Below are 24,682 nucleotides of genomic sequence, written 5' to 3'. Positions count from 1 at the left end.
AATTAGCTCATCCCTTTCCATAATAAGTAAGTCATTTGCACATCACAGCTATGTAATCTTAGTGTTTTTTTTTTTTTTTTTTTTCTGGGTAGCAGATGCTTTCTATGGATGGGAGCTTATCTCATCAGGATCTTAGTTTATTAAGGCAAATAATGCATGATGTACTCGTATCTCAGGAAGTTTATATCTTAAACCTGATTTACCATTTCTACATCACATCTTCAAAAGTATACCTTCTTCAGAAGACTTAAGTCTATAAATTTTTGTGACTGCTTTGGAAAAGATATTACTCTGTCCTGACAGATTGCTAGATTTAAATAAATCATTCCAGAACTGGAGGCATACCAGTCTAAGGAAAAATAAAGCCTGTCTCGAAGTGGGGCAAAGGTTTCTCAGAACACTATAAATAAACACTTTTAAGATCATCACATATTAGAAATCCTTAATTGAAACACTTCAAAAACTTTTTTGAAATACTTAATTATAACATGGATTATTTTATATACTGTGAAAACTTAGAAAATAGTTCATTTATCACTATTGCTATCATGATAAGTTTTCGGGAATAGACCAGAGTGATGCGACATAAATTAACAATCAATATATTTACAGTTGAGAAGAAATTCACTATACTTCATAGAACCATGATTAATCTCTCTCCTATGCTTTTATTAAGATGTAAGAATTTGCAAATATTAATAAATTATAAGATAGATTAATAAATAATTGCAGATGCTGAATTATATCCCACTCTATGTTGCTATTGCTGACCACTGTGGAAAACATTATACAATTTTTGTTGACCTTTTGCAGTTTGATTAATGGCACAAAGCTCTTTTAAATTATGTCATTCAACAAATACATATAACTCAAATATTACTATAGGTTATGGAAGAAAAAGATCACAATGCTATTGTCAAGGGTAGATGTTGTTTCTACAGGTCACAAACAACAGAAACAATGGCGTGGTCTGAAAATATGGACACACTTTTAACCAACCAAGGTAAGATCTGATGAAGCTAAAAAATAAAATGAATAAAAGTAAGTCTTCAAATTCTGAAAGTTGTAGTCATTATAAAATATGAATTTCATCAATATTTGAAGCATAAGAGTCCCAACAGTCACACAAATCTAGGTGGAATATAGGTCCTAAACCTAAGTGGCATTAGGTAGAACCTAAAATAAGACATGATTATAGAAACTTCAAACATTGACACAAAATGAAAATCCCAAAAAGGAAGTAAGAAATCTGTCATTTTCTTAGACTCATTATCATTATATATATATGTACATATATATGTGTGTATATATATATCATTATATATATATTTTCATTATATATATAATGAAAATCAAATTACCTTCTGAGCCAATATTAAATAATATAAATACATATACATATACACACATGTACATATTAATACATTTAAACTTTTTTTTTCCACTAAAAATTAGAATTGCAGTTGAGATAAATGTTTTTAGCCTGAGACATGAATATATATATATGTATATATATACATATATATATATATATATATATATAGATTATTCTTGTTACAAGCTGAAAGAAACATACAAACTATTAAAAAATTGAAAATTTAGGAGTGCCTGGGTGGCTCAATGGGTTAAAGCCTCTGCCTTCAGCTTGGGTCATGATCCCAGGGTCCTGGGATCCAGCCCTGCACTGGGCTTTCTGCTCAGCAGGGAGCCTGCTTCCTCCTCTCTCTCTGCCTGCCTCTCTGCCTACTTGTGATCTCTGTCTGTCAAATAAATAAATAAGATCTTTAAAAAAAGTTGAAAATTTAAATAAATCACTTGTTTTTTTCATGTCTTGAGGCTAAAAACAGTTTTTAAGTATTTATTTCAACTGAAATTATAATTTTTAGTGAAAACAAAAACATATTTAAATGTATTAATATGTACATGTGTGGATATGTATTTTATATTATTTCATATTGACTCAATAAGGTAAGCTGATTTTCAATAAATAATAACCCCAAAATTTAATTCAAAGTAGTCATTTGGAACTTCTGTTTCTGTTATAGACAATTCTGTTTTGCAGCAGTTTTATCTCAGTTGTATCTCATACAGGAAAAAATGGCTCTTCAGAGCCATGTATTAAAGAATGTTTAATAATTAAAATCATTGATACTAATCAAATGGAATTTCTACTTCAAATTTACAAAGTAAATATCAGAATATTAGAAAAGTTTAAAACGTAATAAAGTTGGGTGAATTCTTCATAGTTGTTTATTCACATGCAAAATTAAATTGAAGTAGACAAAACTATTTTGTTTTTATAATTCTTAAATGATTAATTCCTAACCCATAGACATAAAATAATCCACATGACTCCTAGAATTCAACTAAGGATATATACTAAGACATCAAAGATATGGAATTGCATTTTTGTAAGTTTGGAAAGGCATGTTTCTTTTTTACTTAAGTGTATAATGAGTGGGACAGATCAGGTTTACCAGAAACCTGCAGGTGGTAGGGGAGTAGGGAAGCTCTAGGGAACAGCGCCACAGAGCAGAGGCATGGAAGATGTTGAGCCGAAGACAAATGGTCTCATCTGCATATCTCCTGAGCTTTTCTATATCATGCCCACGTAAAGTAGAAGAGTCCTAGTTTCATTTGAGTAGATGTTTGTTTTTTTGCTTTTTACAACACCAGAAAAATAGCTTGGAAATTTTTTGAACAGCTAAATAACTCATCAAATTATGTTTCTCATCAACTTGGGGTTATGTCCTGTACGTACTGAGCTTCAGCTCTCATGTAAGTTTCAACACCTAGGGCTTAATCCGTTTGTCAGCCCGGTTAAGCCTAACCAGTAGCCATTCCATTCTGCAGAGAGTGCCCTCAGAGACCATCATTTTAATTGCATGTAACATATTATTCCAAAGTCCCATGACATCTTGTGATCATTCATATTGTATATAGAGAATAGAAGTGTAGTTCAATAAAATAGTGTGTTCAACACCGAGATAACTAGCTCATTTTAGCTGTTGATTCTATTTCATTGTGTCCCAAACTGAGTGATGGGAGAGGACAATAGTTATTATCTCCAAGTAGTCTTTCATTAAAATTGCTGAATGTGAGAAAATAGTAAGTTTCTTGATCTCTAGTTTCCCATCTCTCCGGGATACATTTAGATAATCCTCATTGGGAGGAGGCCTCATATGCCTTAACGACACACATGTAAAATACTGTCAGACAGGAATCTACAACATTCTTTAAATACCATTAAAGTGTACTTTGTCCTCTCTATAAAATAGATTTCAGCATAAATTCTGTTTTGAACCCTCAAATTCATCATCGTTCAGACAAAACTCATGGAAATTTTAACTGAATGTTATTAAGAGGATTTTTATAACCTAAATTTGTGTCACAGAAGCTTCTTAGATGTATTTTTAAATGCAATAAATGTGTAGTTAATTGAATTTTTTATAGTGTTCACAAATTAACATCATCCACACTCTCCAATATTTCTACTGAGAATTTTAATTGGTACCTGATAACCTTTGGTAATGACTTGTTATTTCAACTCTATTTCAAATGATAAAAAAAATATATTAAATCTATTTTTAATTTCCCAGTGTTTTTAGATGCTTTTATCTGGCTCCCTGAAGCCTTTTCTATTTTCTCTTACTAAAATCACTTTGCTTCCCACCTGCAATAAACTGCAAATAGCTGACTTTGGCCCCTTTTCCATAAACTTTCTCTTAAAATTTTCTTTTCCACTGATTCTCCACAAGCTTATTCACCCCTACTTTGGAACAAGAAGGGATCAGAACTCTGAGTATGCAGTCAGGGAAGAGCTGCTTTGAGCAAAAGCAAAGGGGCCCTCATGGCAGGTGGAAGAGAGTCGCCAGTGTTTTGGAAGGCAAATCCTTCCCAAGGCAAAAGCGCTGATGTATATTTTCCTCCTCAGAGAGATCCACAGTCTGATTTATAAACAGATACTCACCTCAGACAGGTGCAATCTGTGAAACCAAATGATACGAACTCAAGGTACTACCTTAGTCCATTCAATTGTGGAGATGTAATAAAGACCTTTCTAACCTGCTATCTAAGTAGAGGCACAATCCTTTTTTAAAAATATTTATTGCATGCGACAGTCAATACTTGTGCTACCAAAGCCCTCAAAATTACACTATTTTAAAAATTCCTGATGTTAAGCTTAAATTTTCATTAGTCAAGCGAAGACTCATATATTTTTCTCACTCTCAATTCTCCCCAATACTTTTTATGTTAGAAAAATAATTAGATAACCAAATTTTTTTGTTCCATTTTTGTTGGTTTGATTTTCTTTTTTTCTTTTTTTTTTCCTTATTTATTTGACAGACAGAGATCACAAGTAGGCAGAGCGGCAGGCAGAGAGAGAGAGGAGGAAGCAGGCTCCCTGCAGAGCAGAGAGCCCGATGTGGGGCTCGATCCCAGGACCCTGGGATCATGACCCGAGCTGAAGGCAGAGGTTTTAACCCACTGAGCCACCCAGGCGCCCCTGATTTTCTTTTCTTATTTAAATTCAGTTAGCCAACCTACTCATCCCTAACTGATTTAGCAAGAATTACCTTCTTCAGTGAGCTCTAGATATATTTTTTAAAGATTTTATTTATTTATTTGACAGACAGAGATCACAAGGAGGCAGAGAGGCAGGCAGAGAGAGAGGAGAAGCAAGCTCCTCGCTGAGCAGAGAGCCCGATGAGGGGCTCGATCCCATGACCCTGAGATCATGACCCAAGCTGAAGGCAGAGGCTTTAACCCACGGAGCCACCCAGGCGCCCCAGCTCTAGATATTCTAAAGAATATTTCAGGGCACATTTTGATGAGGAAGGTAAAGAAAGGAACAATATTAATCTCAGATAGGAATAATACCCATGTAAATTTGGCTGAAAGTGAAATAATGGGGAGAAATGGGACCTAAGGGAATCAGAGGCTGCAAGCGCTACCGGTTGTTATTAAATTTAAAGGAAATTACATATGCTAATTAAGGCAAAGTAAACAAGCCTGCAAATAAGTAGTCTAAAGTTTCTGGAGAAATGCATGCTCAGAATACCTGGGAGCAGGAGAACAATACAATGCACAGGCTAAGTTAGAGCAGGTAGTATAAGGGAGAATGGGCGACAACAGTGTTTTACTTAAGGCAACGCTGGAGAAAAGCTCATTCACTTGCTTTATTGACTTAAAATTGCGGATCACCACATAGAGGGGAGAAATAGTCACACCAAGTATTTTGCTGGTTACTTTCTTGGTCTGGAGATTTGAATTTGCCGATGTATTCACTCAAAATTAACCAAATGTCAGTCCTCCCATCTTTGCTTTGAGCCCAAATGCACATAATCTAACTCTTGAGCATCAGATTGTTTCCTCACCAACTCACAGCAGCAAAGCTATTCTTACTCTGAAGTCAATATAGCATCATTACTTGTTTTGGGCTTAGTTCATTGGGTATAGGACGCTAAGCCCATGGATTTCCCATGAAGTTACCATCATCCTCTAGACACAACTTCTTGATATTTAAGATCTAGAAAGAAAAAGTACAGTTTTTCTTTGTTAATGGAGCTAACTGGAGAAATAGAGACAAGAATATTTTATATTTATGGGGCACCCAGATGGCTCAGTGGGTTAAGCCTCTGCCTTCAGCTCAGGTCATGGTCCCAGGGTTCTGGGATCGAGCCCCGCATCAGGCTCTCTGCTTGGCAGGGAGCCTGCTTCCTCCTCTCTCTCTGCCTGCCTCTCTGCCTACTTGTGATCTCTCTGTCAAATAAATAAATAAAATACTTTAAAAATATTTCAAAAGAGAATATTTTATATTTATGATTATTGATCCGAAATAAGGTTTCTAAACTTAAAAACAAAAACATACCACTATATAGAGAGGGATGATAAATATTTGCCACTGAACACTCAGTAAATGCTCATATTATACAATGTATTCCTGTTGATTATGTATACTGCACTGCCTGATATACGAAAGTTTTTCTTTTATATTTTATAGCTGGTTTGGATGCTTTTCGAACATTTCTAAAATCAGAGTTTAGTGAAGAAAATGTTGAGTTCTGGCTTGCCTGTGAAGACTTCAAAAAAACAGAAAGTGCAGAAAAAATTGCTTCTAAAGCCAAGATGATCTATTCTGAATTCATTGAAGCTGATGCCCCTAAAGAGGTGAGGAAAACACTCCAGGATAGTGACTACTCACCTGCTACCAAATCTGCTCCCAATTATAAGACTTAATCCATCTAAAGGGAAACAAATTGTCGCTATGTATTCAAGTAGAAATGTCGTAAACTCCAAAAGAAGTGCCTTTAAAATGATCCTATCTTTTACTGATTCAGCAAGTATTTTTCAACACCTACTATGTGCCAGATATGACCAATATTTTTGTTTCCTTAGCACAACCTGCAGATTCCTGAAAAATTGTGTTCATTATCTCAGGTTAAATCACTCTCAAGTTTACCCTATAGAAATGTTACTTCAATGTGTTCTTGCATTTCAAGTTCACTTTCATTTTCCCTTTTATAAATCATGGTGGTCAAGATGGAATAGAATTCTAGAAGAGAATAATAGATATAAAAATTTAGAATAATATGTGAGGGAAAATAGGACTGTTACCGAACAACATGAACTCTTCATTTTTAGTATTTTGGATCTCCACTTTATGGCAGGTAATATCTTACTTTCCAAAAGAAGCATTTGCTTACCTTTATTTCTTTGATAGTAAAAATTAGCCAAAGGTATGAAGCAATGTTTCAGGACCCACCTGTGCTGCTTTAAGATAAGGAAAGTAGAAAGGGTCTTAGAGAGAAACCTGGAATGACTGGTAATAACTCCCCCCTCCCAAAAAGTGTTCAATGTATGTAACACCTCATTTATATTTGATTTTATTTCCAGAACCAAACCATGATCATCCTCATATACCCTTTAATATTTAAAGTTTAAGTGATTTATAATTTAAATGATTTCAGTTCCTCACTGAATATATCATATAAGCAAGGAATTTTAATGCATAAGTACTAAATAGAAAGATACATGAATTACTAGTACTGAACATGAACTACTAGTACAAGTCATCTTTCCTACAGAGGCAAAAACACCAATTTCCTCCTATCCTAGGGGATAGTTATTATATTTTCTGACCCAAAATTAGGATTCATGATGTGAGAAGGGTTATTACACTTATGGGGACAAAAAAAAGAATAGATGAAATGAAAACACTTTCAGAAAATCTAGGACATAAAGTGGCTGTATCAGTAGTTCAAGTTTTAATTGGACATTAATTACTATGGCATACATTGGCTAGTATAACTTTACAGACATATGAGCTACTAAAGCATAGCTTTAAATTCACGAGGCGGGGGCGGGTGAAGAGTGAAGAATTTTAACTGCTGTGAAGCTATTTCAACATTCATTTCCCCGTCACCATCTAAGAATCAATAAATAATTCTGGAAAATTGAAAATATAGTATATGAGATTTGTCAAGTTGATTAATGTGTCATTTCCTAAAAGGGTTTGAAATCAGCTCTAAAGATATCCTATTTATTGTGATATTGATTTGAAAGCCAGATTTTTTTTCTTCTCTATGAATTCAGCTAATTAACAGTGATTGTTTTAGAATAATATTCTCAAACATTTTGCATGAAAAGTCTTCTAATAAGAAATGTCGTCTTTTAATTATAGCTCAATTAATCTTACAATATATAATATAGCTCAATTAATCTTACAATATATAATAATTTATCAATTTTGACAAAATAGCTTTGTTTATCTTCCTAATATTTTCTTCTAAAATAAATTTATGTGGTAATAATTTAAATAAATAACACAGTTATTATTTTAGCATATAAAAGTTTTATGGCTTTTTATACTTTGTCCATCTAATTAATTTGACCAAATAAAATATAATTAAATTTATGGCTCCTTTTCAAGTAATAATTATATTTTCTCTTTGAAGTATCTAAAAATTTATTATCAAATATGACAAAATTCACTGAAAACAAAGAACTATGTAGATGTACATTTGAAATAGTCATTATCTTTCCTATTATTTGCCATTAGTTGTTTCCAATTCAACAGATTACTAAATTTCACCTTCCCAAATTACTAACGGGCATTTGCCTCTTATATTTTATGTCAGTCTTCAAGGTATTTCTCTGTCCATCAGCTGTATATTAAATATAATACAACTGTGAGTATGTTGACTCATTAAACTGAGTGCCCGTCCCCACAATGAAGTCACAAAGCAGGAAAGACCGACATGTAATAAAACCAGTCAAATACACAATAAACAATATAATAATAAAGCCACATTTGAAGTTCATTATTAGCACACTGGAAAAGTGATTAAATCTGGAGAGTTAAGGGATGCATTTTCTGGATGACTCACACATGAAAAATGTATGTCATGAAAAGAGTAATATCAAGACGTAAATGAAGAAAGAATATTTCAGACGCAGGGCACAGTGAAATCACATGGAAGTACAAAGCTCCCTAATGTTTCCTGAAAGTTACAAACATTTTGATATGGCTAATGGGAAGTGGGGGGGGGGGGGGGTGAGGTTGGATGGGCAGTAGTAAAGATAAAGAAAGGGTGGGAAGTATTTTAAATTTATCTAGTAGGCAAACTTATGAAGACGAGTTCATATATTTGATATAGAAGCGGGAAAACATGATTTTCACAAGTAAAAAAATTAATTCAAAAAAAAATTAATTCAAGAGTGACATTTATATGAGAATAGTCTCCAGTTTTCCATATTTGATTATAGTTATATAAGCGACTCTTATAAAGAATCAAAACTGGGGCTCCTGGGTGGCTCAGGCATTAAGTGTCTGCCTTCAGCTCAGGTCATGATCCCAGGGTCCTGGGATCAAGCCCTGCATGGAAATCTCTGCTCAGTGGGAAGCCTGCTTCTCCTTCTCCCACTCCCTCTGTTTGTGTTCCCTCTCTCGCTGTCTCTCTCTCTCTGTCAAATAAATAAATAAAATCTTTAAAAAAAATTAAAATTCCTTAAAAAAAATTACAACTGATCTTCTTGGTAGAAAATCCTACAGTAAAGAAGAATGGCAAAATCATGTTATGCAGATGTCTATTAATTCCTATTTAATTTCTCTTTAATTTCTTGCATCTCTATTTCCTCATCTATGAAATTGCTAGCGTAACTTAATTTTCAATTGATGCAATTAAACAATTTATAATTAGATTATAATAAATTTACTAAACAACCCCCGTCTATAAATTGACAGTACTAATGGTTCTCCCTTTCCTGTTCTAACAGGCAAAGACAGCACACTGAACAAAACAACAAAAATTGAAATTTTAGGTCTTGGTGAGAAATGATAATAATCATAACTAGACTTTATGCTCTCTCTCCCTTACAGCGTTACCTTTTCTCTAGTTTCTACGCTAATAGTGTGATATAGTGGAAGACTGGAAGTTGAGAGCTATCTAGACCTAAATTAAAATCCTGTAATCTTGTGGTGAGCTGTTCTCTCTCTCTAAGCCTCAGTTTCCCATCTCCTCATTCACCTATAAACCAAGCACATAACAACCACACAGGACACATGAGAATGATGAGTAAGATCACATGTCTATGGTTTGTATCATGTAATCCCTTTCTTTTTTTTCAACAAGTCTCTATTAGGGCTATAGTTTCAACCTGAAAACAACCATTATAAAAACATGTTAGCAAATCACTAGTTTGAGATTAAAAAGAGCTACTCATTGAATGGACTATACCTAGACAATTTCAGAAGAAAATACTGAGGGAAAAAAGGTATAAATATAGCCAGACATTTTAACTAAGTGATTTAAAAATGAGAAAATTGTTAGGCAAGCAATATTTTTAATTTTAAAAAAGATTTTACTTACTTATCAGAGGAAGAGAGACAGAGCACAGGTAGAGGGAGTGGGAGGCAAAGGAAGAAGCAGGCTCCCTGCTGAGCAAGGATCCTGATGTAGATCCTGGGATCATGACCTGAGTGAGCCCAAGGCAGACCCTTAACTGACTGAGCCACTCAGGCATCCCGACAAGCAACTTTTTTTTTTAAGCAATTATTTTTTAAAGTGCCTCTACTTTGTACACAATAAGAACCTATAAGTGTATCATTTATTCTTCTCCTACCCACTTAAGCCTCCATGTTGCATCACCACTTCCTCATATCAGGGAGATCATATGATAGTTGTCTTTCTCTGCTTGACTTATTTCGCTAAGCATGATACGCTCTAGTTCCATCCATGTTGTCGCAAATGGCAAGATTTCATTTCTTTTGATGGCTGCATAGTATTCCATTGTGTATATATACCACATCTTCTTGATCCATTCATCTGTGGATGGACATCTAGGTTCTTTCCATAGTTTGGCTTTGGTGAGTGCTGTGAAGTGTGTAAACCTGGTGATTCACAGACCTGTACCCCTGGGGATAAAAATATATGTTTATAAAAAATAAAAAGTTAAAAAAAAAAAAAAAAGAACCTATAAGTGTAAAAGAAATTCTTCAACTTTCAGGTATTCATCCTTCAATTTGGACCACTCATTTCATAATATTTGGAAATTTTAAGAAAGTAATTTTACTTGGTTTCAAGAGAATGGAACTCTTCAAAATATTTTAAATAATATTTTCTTTTTTTTAAAAAATTTTATTTATTTATTTGACAGACAGAGATCACAAGTAGGCAGAGAGGCAGGCAGAGAGAGGAGGAAGCAGGCTCCCTGCTGAGCAGAGAGCCAGATGTGGGACTCGATCCCAGGACCCTGAGATCATGACCTGAGCCGAAGGCAGAGGCTTAACCCACTGAGCCACCCAGGCACCCCGAAATATTTTCATATTACTAAAAACACTGACAGATTTTAAATATTCATGTTATATTTATCTCACTTATGTATATTATATTTGTGTCATTCTTTTTATTGAAAAAGAAATTACTCAGGATGGAAAATATGTGATTAGAGAGAAGAATGTTTATGCTTATGTTGGTTTTCATTTTGAGATAGTAGAAAATGTCCCAAATCAGACAACAGTCTAATATTTAAAATTATATAAATTCAACTGCATATTATCACCAATCCAGGAAAATACGTTGGCAGTTTTTTAAGTCAAAGAATATCAGTATGAAATATTTAATTCTTAAACGTATTTATTAAATGGAACACCTGGGTGGCTGACTCAATTAAGCACCTGCCTTCCTCTCAGGTCATGATCCCGGGGTCCTGGGATAGAGCCTGGCATTGCTGCTATTGGGCTCCTGCTCAGCAGGAAGTCTGCTTCTCCCTCTCCTTTTGCCTCTCCCTACAGTCTGTGTGTGCACTCTCTCTCTATCTCAAATAAACAAAATCTTCTAAAAAAAATAAATAAAAATGTATTTATTAAATGTGAAGACACCACAACTCATAAGACAAAGAAGAAACTATAGTCACAGGGGAGAAGGTATCTTCATGGGTGCAGGAGACTTCTTAAAATATCTATGTCTGGTGTTTTGCTTTTATTTCGAAGTCAGTATAATGTTATTTGTTGATATTTTATTTCACATCAGCAAATACTCACTCTGTGTCTACTGTTCATCCCTTTATAAGACGAAGTATCTCCGTGGAAGGGCAGCTCAGTTTAGGCAGGAGAACAGATTAAAAAAACGCTGAAGTATAATGCAATATGTTGTGTGAACTAGGCAGCTTGATAAGGAAATGCAAGAAAATAAAATAGGTTGAAACTACAGTTTGGCTCCAAAGAAACTTTGAAGCGAGTTGGGTTAAAAAAATGAAATTTATGGAAGTAGGGGAAAATAGCAAAGCAACAAATGATTAAGTGAAAAAAAAGTTACAGAGGGAACTCTTTGCATTATACCTCGAAGGATATAATGATTGAATAGTAGTGAGACAAGATACTGAGATAAGGTCTTTATTATAAATTAAGTTAGCTTTAAACAGAATCCCAAAGAAAGGAAATAGATATATGAATTATTGGTAGAGAAAGGCCCATGAAAATAGGCATTTGGAACCATGTCTTGATATTACTGTCATTCCAACTTTGTCTTCTCCACCTTAGATTCAAATGTTTTCTTAGCATTTTTAATGCCACTTTCACCAACATGTTGATGTTTTTGTCTGGCCCCACAAGTTGCTGCTTATCAACAGTGTCCCCCAACTCTAGGATCATCTCCAGATATAAAGAGTTTGCCTCTTTATTAATTTCCTAATTTTTTGTACACTGATCATGAAGTGTCTCGTATATGCCAGGAACCATACTGGAGCAGATAAGGAAAAAGACAAGAGTCCCTGATTGGGTAAAGCTATCCATTTTGAGGAGAGGACTCCAGTTAAAAAATCATTAACAATAATCTTTGATGAGAGTTGTGGTAGGAACACAGGTGATATGTAGCATCAACAGGAAAATCAATTTCTAGGGGGGGATGAGAAAATGTATCTCAAAAGAAGTAATACATGAGCTTTGACCAGAAATGGGGGTAGAGGGGGAATTAGACATAATGGGAGAGAAGGATAGGAAAGAAAGACAAAGAGGAAGTCAAAGCACCAGGCAGTGCCTAGAAGGCTAGAACAGTTGTGAAGGAAGCTTAGCACAGTCTGTGTCAGAGAGCAGACTGAAGGAACATCACCTCCTGGATGCCAATAATTTCTTCTTCCTTATTTATTTCATCTTAAAAAGCCTCTGAAAATGTAAGAGAGAGAAAGAGGAGCAAAAGGAGGTGATCAAGAAGCATGAGAAGGAGGAGGGGTAGGACGCAAAGGAAGGAAACCGAGCTAAAAAAACTATAAGTGACATCTCTGCATGATGCTTTCATGTGGACTATTGCATCTGATCATCATGGGCACTATCTTAGGGAGGTATTATAATCACCCACATTGCACAGGTGAAAATGATCTGAGCCCTAGAGAGAAAATAACGAGTCCGCAGTCATGATGATACACCAGATCATGAGAAGAGAGGTCTACAGCCCGTGCTCTTAGGTTCCAAATTCCATTCTCTAGATCTACTATTTATTTTAAATGTTTGTAATAAAGCTGGGAACCTTGATGTTTATGCTAAAGGCAAAAGCATAAAATTATCTTGGCACACAGCGTCTGTCTTCTTTTCTATCAAAAGCTTTATTTCTCTTCTCATATTCTCTTTAATTTGTATAAAACTTCTTAAACCACCAAGTTTAGATTCATTATGGCATTAAGAGGCGAAAGAGTTGCAGGAGTACTTCTTCTAAATAATTTGCAGTGTCATTTTGGCCCTCTGAAAAACAGGCTGCTACGTTTTAACTTGAAAAGAAAACACTCAGATGTTTTTCCAATTTCCATGTGTCTCTGTGCTACTGAAATTAGTCTTAGATTAGCATGTTTGGGTTGGTGAATGAAACGAGTCAATTGGACTCCCTCTCAGCTATCCAGATAACTTTTGCTTATGTACATCTATTTTTAGCAATCATATGCGTTATCCATATACATTATGTCCATCTATTTTTATCAATTTATGTGATTTCATGTGTTATCATTTCTTCTGCTTCCTTTGCCCGATTTGAGACATTAATACTACCTCCCAACACGTGTCACTGATTTGTGTCTCTAAAACCGATAAGGACAAAAGGATCAAGTCCTATGCAGGGATGGATTCCTTCTAGGTGTTACAAACTCTGCTATTCTCAACTTTAATAGCCACCCTTGAGAATATATTTCAGGATATTCATTTTCCTTTAATAATGTCAAAAATGAAGTAATACAAGAGGAGTTTGTGGTGATTAAATAGAACTATGTAACCAAAAACATGACTAGAGGCGGCTTTAATTTGAACAGTAATTTTCAAGCTCTGTTGTGAATGAGGTCTAAGATGCCACCTGCTCTGTTTTAGTAAGGTGCTTTCCATAGGCAGGAACACTCTCTGTGCTTAACGACAGTCTCCTGCTCCACTCGACTTTCTAGATGAGGAAAAGACTATCTAATTTGAATGCGAGAACACAATTGAAAATTTTCATTCAAATTATGTAAAAATAGAGAAAGCGGAGTGGAGGGTCACGGGAAAGCCAGCTGGTACCCTTTAAAATGTATTCTTCCTGATAAAATGATTTGTGGAAAACTAAAAGGATTTAAAACTGCTGGCATAATAAGGGGGACTTTGGCTGCCATATCTGAGGGTTAACAAAATCCCATGAGTATTAACAGATTCTGGGTCTTTAGAATAAAACTGTTTTTAAACAACTGCCCCAAACATCATTCACAAAGTAGTCATTTTAATGCAGTGGATTGCTTTCATTGTCACCTATGTCAAGGCCTTTTCAAAATTGACAGAATTTAAAAGCCTCTAATGGTTGTGATGACATCTCTGCTGTCAGAGATTCAGTAAGAATCACAATTCTTTTCTGAGACTGACAGTGCAGCGGGCTCAGATATCTAAGATAATTCATAATCTTTTGAAAAAATAAGCAAAAGAAATATTATATTTCTCAGAGTCCTTGAAACTGAACTCTGTATCCATACAAACGAAATGCAAGTAGCTATCATATTAGTAAATAATGTGAACTTTATTTCATTAACTGATACACTGTTTAGCCCAGCCTCTTTTTTTTTGTTGTTGTTAAGATTTTATTTATTTATTTGACAGACAGAGATCACAAGTAGGCAGAGAGGCAAGCAGAGAGAGAAGGGGAAGCAGGCTCCCTGCTGAGGAGAAAGCCCAATGTGGGGCTCAATCCCAGGACCCTGGGATCATGACCTGAGCTGAAGGCAGAGGCTTTAACCCACTGAGCCACCCAGGCACCCCATAGCCCAGGTCCTTGACCTAAGAATTTGACCCTCTCAGCATAGTCAGAGCTTCCCCCTAGCTCCCAGGCAGTTCAGGAATGCCTCAATATCCTCCAGCTGGAGAGGATCCATCTTTAGAAGTTCACTTCCTGATGGGACCTTACCGTTGGTCTACTCCAAGCTCAGCACCTCCTGCCTTACTCTTTGAGATAAAAATTTATCCATGCATCTTCTGGTAGAACCCAACCAAAAATTAGAGCTGATATTTAAACAAAGTAGATGATGCAGCTCACAGACATGCCCCCAGAAGTGATTTTTTTTTAAGGATTTTATTTATTTATTTGACAGATGGAGATCACAAGTAGGCAGAGAGGCAGGCAGAAAGAGAGAGAGAGGGGGAAGCAGGCTCCCCGTGGAGCAGAGAGCTGATGCGGGGCTGGATCCCAGGACCCCAGGATCATGACCTGAGCCAAAGGCAGAGGCTGAGCCACCCAGGCACCCCCAGAAGTGATTCTTTTAAATCTATCTATCTATCTATCTATCTATCTCTGTATTTGAGACCTAATATTTTCACTATTTTCCCAGTTCACTGAAATTTCAAGGGATTAGAGAGGAGAAAAGACAAGACACTTTCTATAACTTAATTCTCATACTCACTTATATTGACTTCTCAGAGGGCATTTAACAAAATTGATCTCTTTCTGTTAATTGAAATACTGTCTTCAGTTGATTTCTAGTACTCGATTTCCTCCTTCCTTACTGACTGCATTTAGCAATCTCTTTTACTGTTCTGACTCATAACCCAACAGAAACTATAATGAGGGAAGGCAATCCCCTTCATTTTCTGCTCACATTCATTCCCCCAATAATTTGTCTGGTCCCATATTTTTAAATATATTTTTATTTTATTTATATATTTGCGAGAGAAAGCACGCATGAGTGGAGCAGGGTTGGGGGGGGGTGGGGAGAAGCAGGCTCCCTGCAGAGCCGGGGATCATGACCTGAGCCAAGGCAGACACATAACCAACTGAGCCACCCAGGCGCCCGTATTTTTAAAAGGGCAGCTCAAACTTAACAAATTCAAATCTGAGCCCTGATCTTCTGTTCAAAACGTTCTTCTACCTGAGTCTCCCCATCTCAGTTAATGGCAACTCTGTTCTTCTATTTGCTCTGGATAAATAATCGGTAGTCATCCTTGATCTACTTCCACCCCATCAGGTCTCTTGTGATCTCATTCTTCAGAATCCTGCTAAAATCCAGCCATTCCTCAGTATTTTGTCCCTCATCCTAGTGCACTATGCAATCACAAGTTTCACCCATTCTACTTTCTAGATATCTTTAAAAGCTATGCACTTCCCACCGTTCCCTGTGACGTTTCACAGCCAAATTCACCATCACTACCCACCTGACTTTTCGTAAGGTTTTCTCATTTTTCTACCTTTTTTTGTTTAAAGATTTTGTTTATTTATTTGACAGGCAGAGTTCACAAGTAGGCAGAGAGGCAGATAGAGAGAGGAGGAAGCAGGCTCCCTGCTGAGCAGAGAGCCAGATGTGGGACTCAATCCCAGGACCCTGAGATCATGACCTGAGCCAAAGGCAGAGTCTTTACCCACTGAGCCACCCAGGTGCTCCTCAATTTTATACCTTTTATCCACACCCAGCCATTATAACACAGGGAAACCAGTGATAATTTTTTTTTTTTTCAAACATGTTCCTTTACTAAAATTTCTTCCCATTGGTCTCAGGTTAAGTAAAAATTCCTTAACAGAACTATAAGGTCCCACATAATCTGGTACCTTCATTCATTTCCAGGTTCTTGCTTTTCCTGTTCTCAAAATCCACTGGGTTCCTATTGGTTTACCTGCCCATGTGCAAGTTCCTTCCTTAATCTATCTCTTTGTGATAATAATTCAAAGATCTGCTTACTATCTCATTTCCTTCAGAAAGCATATTTTTTCTTTCAGATTATGTACAGAAGGAAAAGACATGGTAAGACTAGAAATTACAGAATTTGGGAAAGAGATTCCATTATAAAAGGCTAAACAAGAGAAATAAGAGTGAGAATGAGGGCACCTGGGTGGCTCAGTTGGTTAAGCAACCGCCTTTGGCTCAGGTCACAGTCCCGGAGTCCCGGGACGGAGTCCCACATCAGGCTCCCAGCTCCATGGGGAGTCTGCTTCTCCCTCTGACCTTCTCGCCTCTCATGCTCTCTCTCACTGTCTCTCAAATAAATAAATAAAAATCTTTAAAAAAAAAAAAAGAGTGAGAACGAAAAGAGCCATTGTGAAATTACCAAATAAAAGGGAAATGAGGGGAAAAAATAGAGAGATCAGAGAAATAAGAGGTGTCAGAGATGATTCCTACATTTCAAGCTTGAACTTTGGAGAAAAATAATGACATTTATACAAACATGTGGGTGTGATGTTTTGTCACTGACATTAAGCTGAATTGCCAAGACACAGCCTCATAAGACTACTAATTATCTCCTGGGATTAGTGTATCTCTCATCAGTCAGCTATCATAGCTGATGTTGGCAGTTCCTTGGTAGGAGAACAGACAAGTCAGAGAAATGAGAGAGATAAGTCAGAAGTACAAGCTTCATCTATCTTAATAAATAATATTAATTATATGTTGGAATAGTTCCCTTTAAAATTTAAATGTGATATTTTTTAACAAATAAAGAAACATTTTTTTCACTTTATTTATGCAATCTGTATTTATGGAGTCCTTACATGGAACAAGGCATAGAGAAGGAGGCGCAAAATGTAAATACGATCTAAGTAACACAAAGTCCTTTGACGGGCCCAAAGGAAGCAATCCACAAGTAAACTTCACAGGGTAGATATTACTTGAATGTAGGCTCATGGGCATAAAAGACTGTGAAAGACTTGGTGAAGAGGAGTGACTTTCAGGTGAGTAGGATGGTATGAAAAAATGTTCATAGGTGGGAAAATACCAGGAATTTGAGGGGGGGTGTCTAGCTTGGTAAAAATACAGGGCACACATAAAGGAGAAAAAAAAAGTGAAGTTAGGACTCCATTATAAAAGCCATGAATGCCAAAATCAAGGCTTTGAACGTTTTAAATAGGAAATGTGGAGTTATTGGAGGTGTTCAGTTCTAATTAGAATAATAATAAGAAGCCAACACAGGCACACCAGGCACCAGGCACACACCAGCCCTGCTGTGAATGAAAACTCCCCCCAATGAGTGAATGCTTCAGTGAGATAAATTGCTATATTTACTATTACGGGGAATACAAAGTTAAGCAAATTGCAGATGATGTCTTTTAGTAATTAATGGTATAGTTCAGTTGTCTTCTTATTATTTCTAGTAGAAAAATAAGAGCTCCTTATACTGCACTTAAGTGCTACAAGACTTGTAGGCAAATCTCATTACAGGAACTTTATTTCTCACACCCTCTACCCCAGCCGTCCAGACATGTGCCTTTTCAGAACATAACAATTGTTTCTCGCATCAAAAACTTGGCATTTGTTGTTTTTTTCTGCTAGAAATGTTTTTCTTTCCCCCACACTCTTAGAGGACTGGCTTCTTCTCATCCTTCAAGTTTATTTCTAAAATAATGCTATTTACTTAGTTGTTGGTTATCATTTCCCAAGTGTAGAAAGCATTTGGTACATAATAACCATAAATAACTATAAATATTTGTGGAATCAATGATTGTAAGGATCATTTTATTTTAATTCTCATAAAAAAACTCCATCAGGAACTACCTAGCTTAATGACGAGGAAGCATTGCTCGGAGATATTAAAAACTCAACCCGGGTCACCAGGGTACTAAGTGTTAGAGCACAGAGGAGAAAATTATCCCAACGTCTTTCCACTGCCCTCCACCATCTTCCTATATAAAGAAGGAGATATTGATTCCAGATTTGAGGCCTTCAGAGAGTTGTAGCGTTTGGCCTGGAATTTTCAGGCCGAGGATGTAAGAGGATGATCAGAGAAATAAAGGTGCAAATGTAGGATTGCCGAACAGCTGAAATCCCTCAAGAAGGAAGACATCTGTGAACAAATAGTGACGTCTTTCTGGTTCTTTCCAAATTAAAATTTTTTCTTCTTCTCTTCTTTCTGGAATAATAATATTAAAATATTTTGATATCACTTATCTCATTTAGTCCTTGAAACACTTTAAGATAAATGCTATTACTCTTCTCTATTATACCATGAAAATGAAAGATTAAAAGAAATTATGGAATGTCCTTCACTCATATGAATAACAAGTAAGTAGCTGAGGAAAGGTTTGATTATAGGTCTGTCTGCCTCTTTTAACCTCAATTCAATAAGCACAAATTGTCATGTGTAGTCTTTCTTTCACTGGACCCCTACATTATGGAATTTTTACAATCTCTGCATTTTGCCAAGAGACATTTTAATTCTAGTCAACAAATATTTATTGATTGCCTAGTATGTGGCAGATACTCTGCTAAGTGCCGGAAAATAGAAGGATGAATGAGATGGAGGGAGCACCTGCCTTCCTTGAGTTTTTAATTCTAAGATTCAAATTTCTTTTGCACTTCATGAATGTTTTTGATTTAAATTGGACACCCTGGATGTGAAATTTTCTGCTTTGCAGAGTATATCCTGGAATATGTGTAGAGTTGAATAAGCATCTTCCAAGGGTTTGGGGCATTTTACAGATTTGCTGATGAATGGTGTGTTCCAATGTAATAGATCTCTCTGAGACCTTGCAGAAGATACTCATGTATGATAGTTTTTTGGGGACAAGGATACACACACACACACACACACACACACACACACATATACAGGTATACTTTGTGGAAGGCATGGGAGTCATTGAAGAGGGGGACGTTATTTGGTTTATTTTGGCAAACAAAAAGAAATACAAATTAGAAATACAAAAAAAGAATGTTGTATGGAAAATGGAAATAAAAGTATAGAAATACAAAAAAGAATGTTGTGTGGAATACAAGGGGAAGTATAGAGAATGGGAATGTGTTGGTAGTAGCCAACCTGCTATATCCTAGTAATTATTCTGCCTATGGAAAGTATATTATTGGTATTAGGTTTAAAGTACTAGAAAAAAAGGATTTATGGGAAAATATATTTAAAATCACAAAATACCTTGATTTTTTGCCTTTGTTGTTGTTTTATAATCTCAAAATAAGGCTTTACTTCTCTTCTCTGTCAATGCCAACCCTCTCAAACTAGGAAAAATAATGATTTTTTAAAGACATTATTTATTTATTTGAGAGAGAGAGGTTGCACAAGAGAGAAATAGAGAAAGTGAGAACCAGCAAGGGGAGAGGCAGAGGGAGAGGAAGAAGCAATCTCCCTTCCAAGCAAGGAGTCTGTGTGGGACTTGATCTGAGGACTTGATCATGACCTGAGCTGAAGGCAGACACTTAACCAACTGAGCCACCCAGGTTAGTTTTTAGCCTCTGATTGGTCTCTTTGCAACCAGTGTGCCTTAGTTTGCTATTGGCTCCTTCCCCAAATGACCACCTTTCTACTGTCTTCCCATTAGAAATAAGAAAAGATCACACAAAGAAAGAGAAATAATTATACCAAACGTGTTCTGCATTCCAGGGGGAAAAAAAAAGTATGACTTTTTCTGCTGTTTTGCATCAGATTAACTTTGTGTTTAGAAAAGCAATTCAAATAATATGTGCATCTACCAACTGTATAAAAGACATATTCCTTGAGTAAACTAATATAATGATATGCAAACTTATTTCCACAGATCAACATTGACTTCAGTACCAGGGACCTCATCTCAAAGAATATTGCAGAACCAACTCTCAGATGTTTTGATGAGGCTCAGAAGTTAATCTATAGTCTTATGGCCAAGGATTCTTTTCCTCGATTTCTAAAGTCAGAGATTTATAAGAAACTGGTAAATAGCAAACAGGTTGGAAATCATAAGAAATGGTTCCCTTTTTTGTAGAGAAGGTAAATGATAAACTAATAATCAGGTTACAATTTGGAGAAAAACAAGTGACAGGAGAAATCAACTTTTAATCACCATACTCAAGGCTAAAATTGTTTAAATATACAAAAACAAGTTTTTTTAAGGTTTAGAAAATATTTTTTCACTCCAGCAGAATATATATATACACACATATATGTGTATATATATGTATAAAGCTTTAGGGTTTAAGTCATTTGTTTAGAATTTTTCATTTTATCAGGTACTTAGAAATCTCCTACTAGAAGAGTACAAGGGAGTTAATAGAGATGTAATACACTCTTAAATCGTAAGTGGATATTCCCATGACATTATGAATTCAAGAACTATATATCTTCATGTTGCTGAGTGGGAGCCTATTTAGCACCATATACATGATTTTAAATACTATTTACATTGTTCAAAACTTACTTCTGTAAAACAATAAATTCTGCACCAAAACACAATCCTCCCTTTAGTGTATTCAGCTATGTCCTTTTAATCAAGATCTGCCACATAATAATATGGTGATTATCTAAATTGCCATGACCCTCAGATTAATTAAAAAGAAAATTACAAGAATGTGTGTGTGTGTGTGTGTGTGTGTGTGTATGGAACACTGTGGATCAAAGTTTGTCAAAATACATCGTCTGGTTCAATTCAATGGCATTCAATTCTAGGTATATGTGTAGAAAGAGCTCTGAGGGTGCAGAGGACTGATTTTCTTGGATTTACAAGAATATAAGGAAAGAGAAGGAATGAAATATATAATGAACTGCGTAATCATAATTGTCCCACAAAATAAAAAATTATTGCATTATTTACTTGAATTGGGGGGTTAAGTATCTGTTTACTCATTCAGTACTGGAGCTTGTTTATGAAAAAGAAATTTTCAAAATGCATTTTTGAGATGTTCTTGAAATTGTTTCTTTCTATGTATAAGTATGAATAGTTTAATGTCAATATGAGAAGCTATAAAGATTCACAGATCATCTATGTTTCCATTTTATTTGTAAATATTTATATATTTTTGTTAGTATCTCTGATTTGGGGATTATTTCAATATTTAAAAATAGAGGACATATACCATGGCTTACTTCGTGTTTCCACAAACTGTTCATTTGATAGACAAAATTCTGTCTCCCCTTTGTCATGAAATATAAACACTTAAGCACATGCAAATGGAATATTTCCTGTATATTTGCAAATTCTTTAAAGGAAAGCTTCACACAAACTGACTGTGAAGTATTCAGTACCACATTAAAGGGACACTTAGTGAGAAATCGCTACATACTTCTCACCATTTACTCTGAAGTTTCCAACCTTAAGCTAGTCTCTCTTTCAATATGAAATTTAAAAATTATTCCGGGGGAGGAGGTGGAGATGATTCCCAGAGATGAAAAAGAATAAAAAAGACTTTACAAGTTAGAAGGACACTTAGAAGTTAAAAATCACATCCTTCCTTTTAGACACACAACACAGGAGCTCTTTCCTCCAGTCTCACAGCTGGTAAGCATCAGAGTACTTTCTCCCAAGGTGCCACACTGCCTCTTCCCACAGCAGCCATGGCGACTCCTTTCCTGCTGGAACTGCGTTGACTCCTGGCAGAAATACCCAGGCACTGCTCCTTTCCCTGAGTACTCAAATTGTTTTTTTATACTCCATGTGCAGCTTCCTTCTTGTTATCCCAGAGTAAGAAAAGGCTTAATGCCTGTCTCTCAGGTTTTCCCTAACAATGCAGAGGAAGCCACAAGTCAAACGTACCCTACCCAGAAGTAGGAGATGGTTGATAATGAGTAAAAATATGGTAGGTGTCAAAACACCTTGTTGAAAAATTGGAAGCGGAATGACCCCTAATTAAAGAGCTGTGCTTTCCTCCCACTTCCCTGACTCCTTCCTCATCCCAAACTATAATTGTAGGTTTTCTGATTTAATAGGACAGAAGAAGGAACCATGGCAAATTTTCAGAATTTTAAAAATATCAGGTTTTTGGAATACTTGGTAGTAAGGATTTTCAGTAAAATATCAGATATATAACTTCTACATGTGGCTCTGTGTATGTCTCTTTCACTCCATATGCTGTTTGATTTTATCAGTCATCACTGATGAGTGATCTTATCAATGGAATTTTTAAATAAAAGAGATTAGCTTGCAAAAAATGAATAACAACATTAACATCTCTGGTAAAATATTTAAATATTTATGAGTATATCATGGCATTTTCTAAAACTATGTCATTGGCGTTAAGAAATGAAGTGCTTATCTTAAAAGCTAAGCTAAGCAGTAGAATGATAACAGAATTACAAGATACTGATAAGGATATAATCTTCAAATTATGAGTTTTCTCAAGCATGAGGTTTTCCATTTTCTAACAGTTCCTACAGAATATATTTTAAAGCAATTCATGTTTGACCTCCATTAGGTCAGACTAAAAAAATTAAGTTATATATTCCTTAAAAAATCTTAGCTTTTTAAACAATCCAATATGGAACTAGGATTCATGAATTTAATCAAAACCCCTTTGAATATACTTGACTATCAAATAACAATAATTTATTAATGATGATTACTTATTCCCATAAGTCTATGTAAATGTGGTTTCTTAATATTTGGTAAGAAAGGCTCTATTTGGGCCTCAAAATCAACAGTCTTGTTTTTTGTTTGTTTGTTTGTTTGTTTTTGTGTTTTGGTTTTTTGGGGTTTTTTTTTTTTTTTACTAATACTATATTGTAAGATTCTAAGACCTTTAGGGCATTGCAAACATGAGGTAGTGTCAAATTTTATCATTTCCAAACTTTTAAAAATTTGTCTATATATAGAATTCACTATACTCACCTTCAGTGTTTTACTGTTCTCTAGAGTTTTCCTAATTTTTTGTGGTGCGGTAACTATGTGTGTCTATGGTATTCCTGATGGAAGTACTATTGATATAGTAAAGGCAGAGAAAATTTTTTTCTGTTTCCTTTCTTAGAAACTTAGTATCATCTTGGCTTTTAAACAACAGTAGCACTCTGGCCCATAACTTTGGAGAACAGGTTTGATTTCTTTCCTGGAATTTCAAGAAAAGTTCAAATCCATTATTTTGCACTTGAAATTTAGCTTGAATTGACTTTCCTTTTCAGTGGATGCTGGCCAGCTCATCTTCCCAATCATATATTTCCTAACATCAGCAATCAGTATGAATCATTGTTGCAAAACCTACCAAAAAATGCATTCATGAAAAAAAAAAAAAAAGAAGAAGAAGGTTCTTTTCCTCTTGAAAGACAAAAACATACTATTTGGTCTCACTATCACTAGTACATTCAAGTGCTATGCATAAATTCTACTTTTGGCCTTCACCCACACAATTTCTATATAACAGTTTCACCCCAATTCTATCTAATGTGGGCCTGATTTGCTTCCGAACAATGCGGTCATGTAATTTATTTCATGGTGATGCCAATTAATTTAAAGTGAACTTTTCAGAACCATGTGAAAAAGGGTGGATTTTTTCACAATAACAATCAATTATTATACGAATAAAGAGTCGCTTTTTCTATGTTCTCTTACTGTTTTGTCAGATCTGCCATTTCATTTTAATGGGACATCATCAGGAAAGAATATCAAATGACAACTATTTACTTTAGCTATGTCATTTCAGAAGAATTTTTATAGTTATATACAATTACTGTTTATATTGTATGTCCAACTATAAAATGCATATATGTAATTAACTCTAACAATAAATGAACAGACATTGGTGTGTTTCCAAGTATAACAGAGGTGGGAAAATAACATTTTTTAAATGACCTCATTTCTTTGAGAAACCACATTATTTTTTTCTCCTTATTTTAAGATGCAAAAACAGGATTGGATGTCTGGTCGAAGAAGAAAGAAAAAAAAAAACAAAGTTTAATGAGGTTATTGTTTAGCCGTTACATATTTATGCTTTGTATTATGTTATATCTAGATTAAAACCAGCTATGAATATTTCTGAGAAAACCAGCTTGTTGAATTCATATTCTTTTCTTGAGTAA

General features: G+C 35.3%; 1 protein-coding gene across 1 annotated transcript; it reads left to right on the top strand.

The window, feature by feature from the left end:
* Positions 1–933: 933 nt before the first annotated feature.
* RGS21 (regulator of G protein signaling 21) lies at positions 934–20,666 on the top strand (the record flags this gene model as incomplete). Its single annotated transcript, XM_082702572.1, has 3 exons — positions 934–1,003; positions 6,005–6,171; positions 20,463–20,666. Exons 1-3 carry the CDS (start codon positions 961–963, stop codon positions 20,664–20,666), a joined length of 414 nt encoding a protein of 137 aa, XP_082558698.1. The 5' UTR covers positions 934–960.
* Between the last annotated feature and the right edge of the window lie 4,016 nt (positions 20,667–24,682).

The sequence above is a fragment of the Mustela nivalis genome, assembly GCF_964662115.1.
Source record: "Mustela nivalis genome assembly, chromosome: 16".
Taxonomy (NCBI): domain Eukaryota; kingdom Metazoa; phylum Chordata; class Mammalia; order Carnivora; family Mustelidae; genus Mustela; species Mustela nivalis.
Note: the sequence above shows the minus strand (reverse complement) of the source record. Positions and strands in the feature narration are given on the sequence as shown.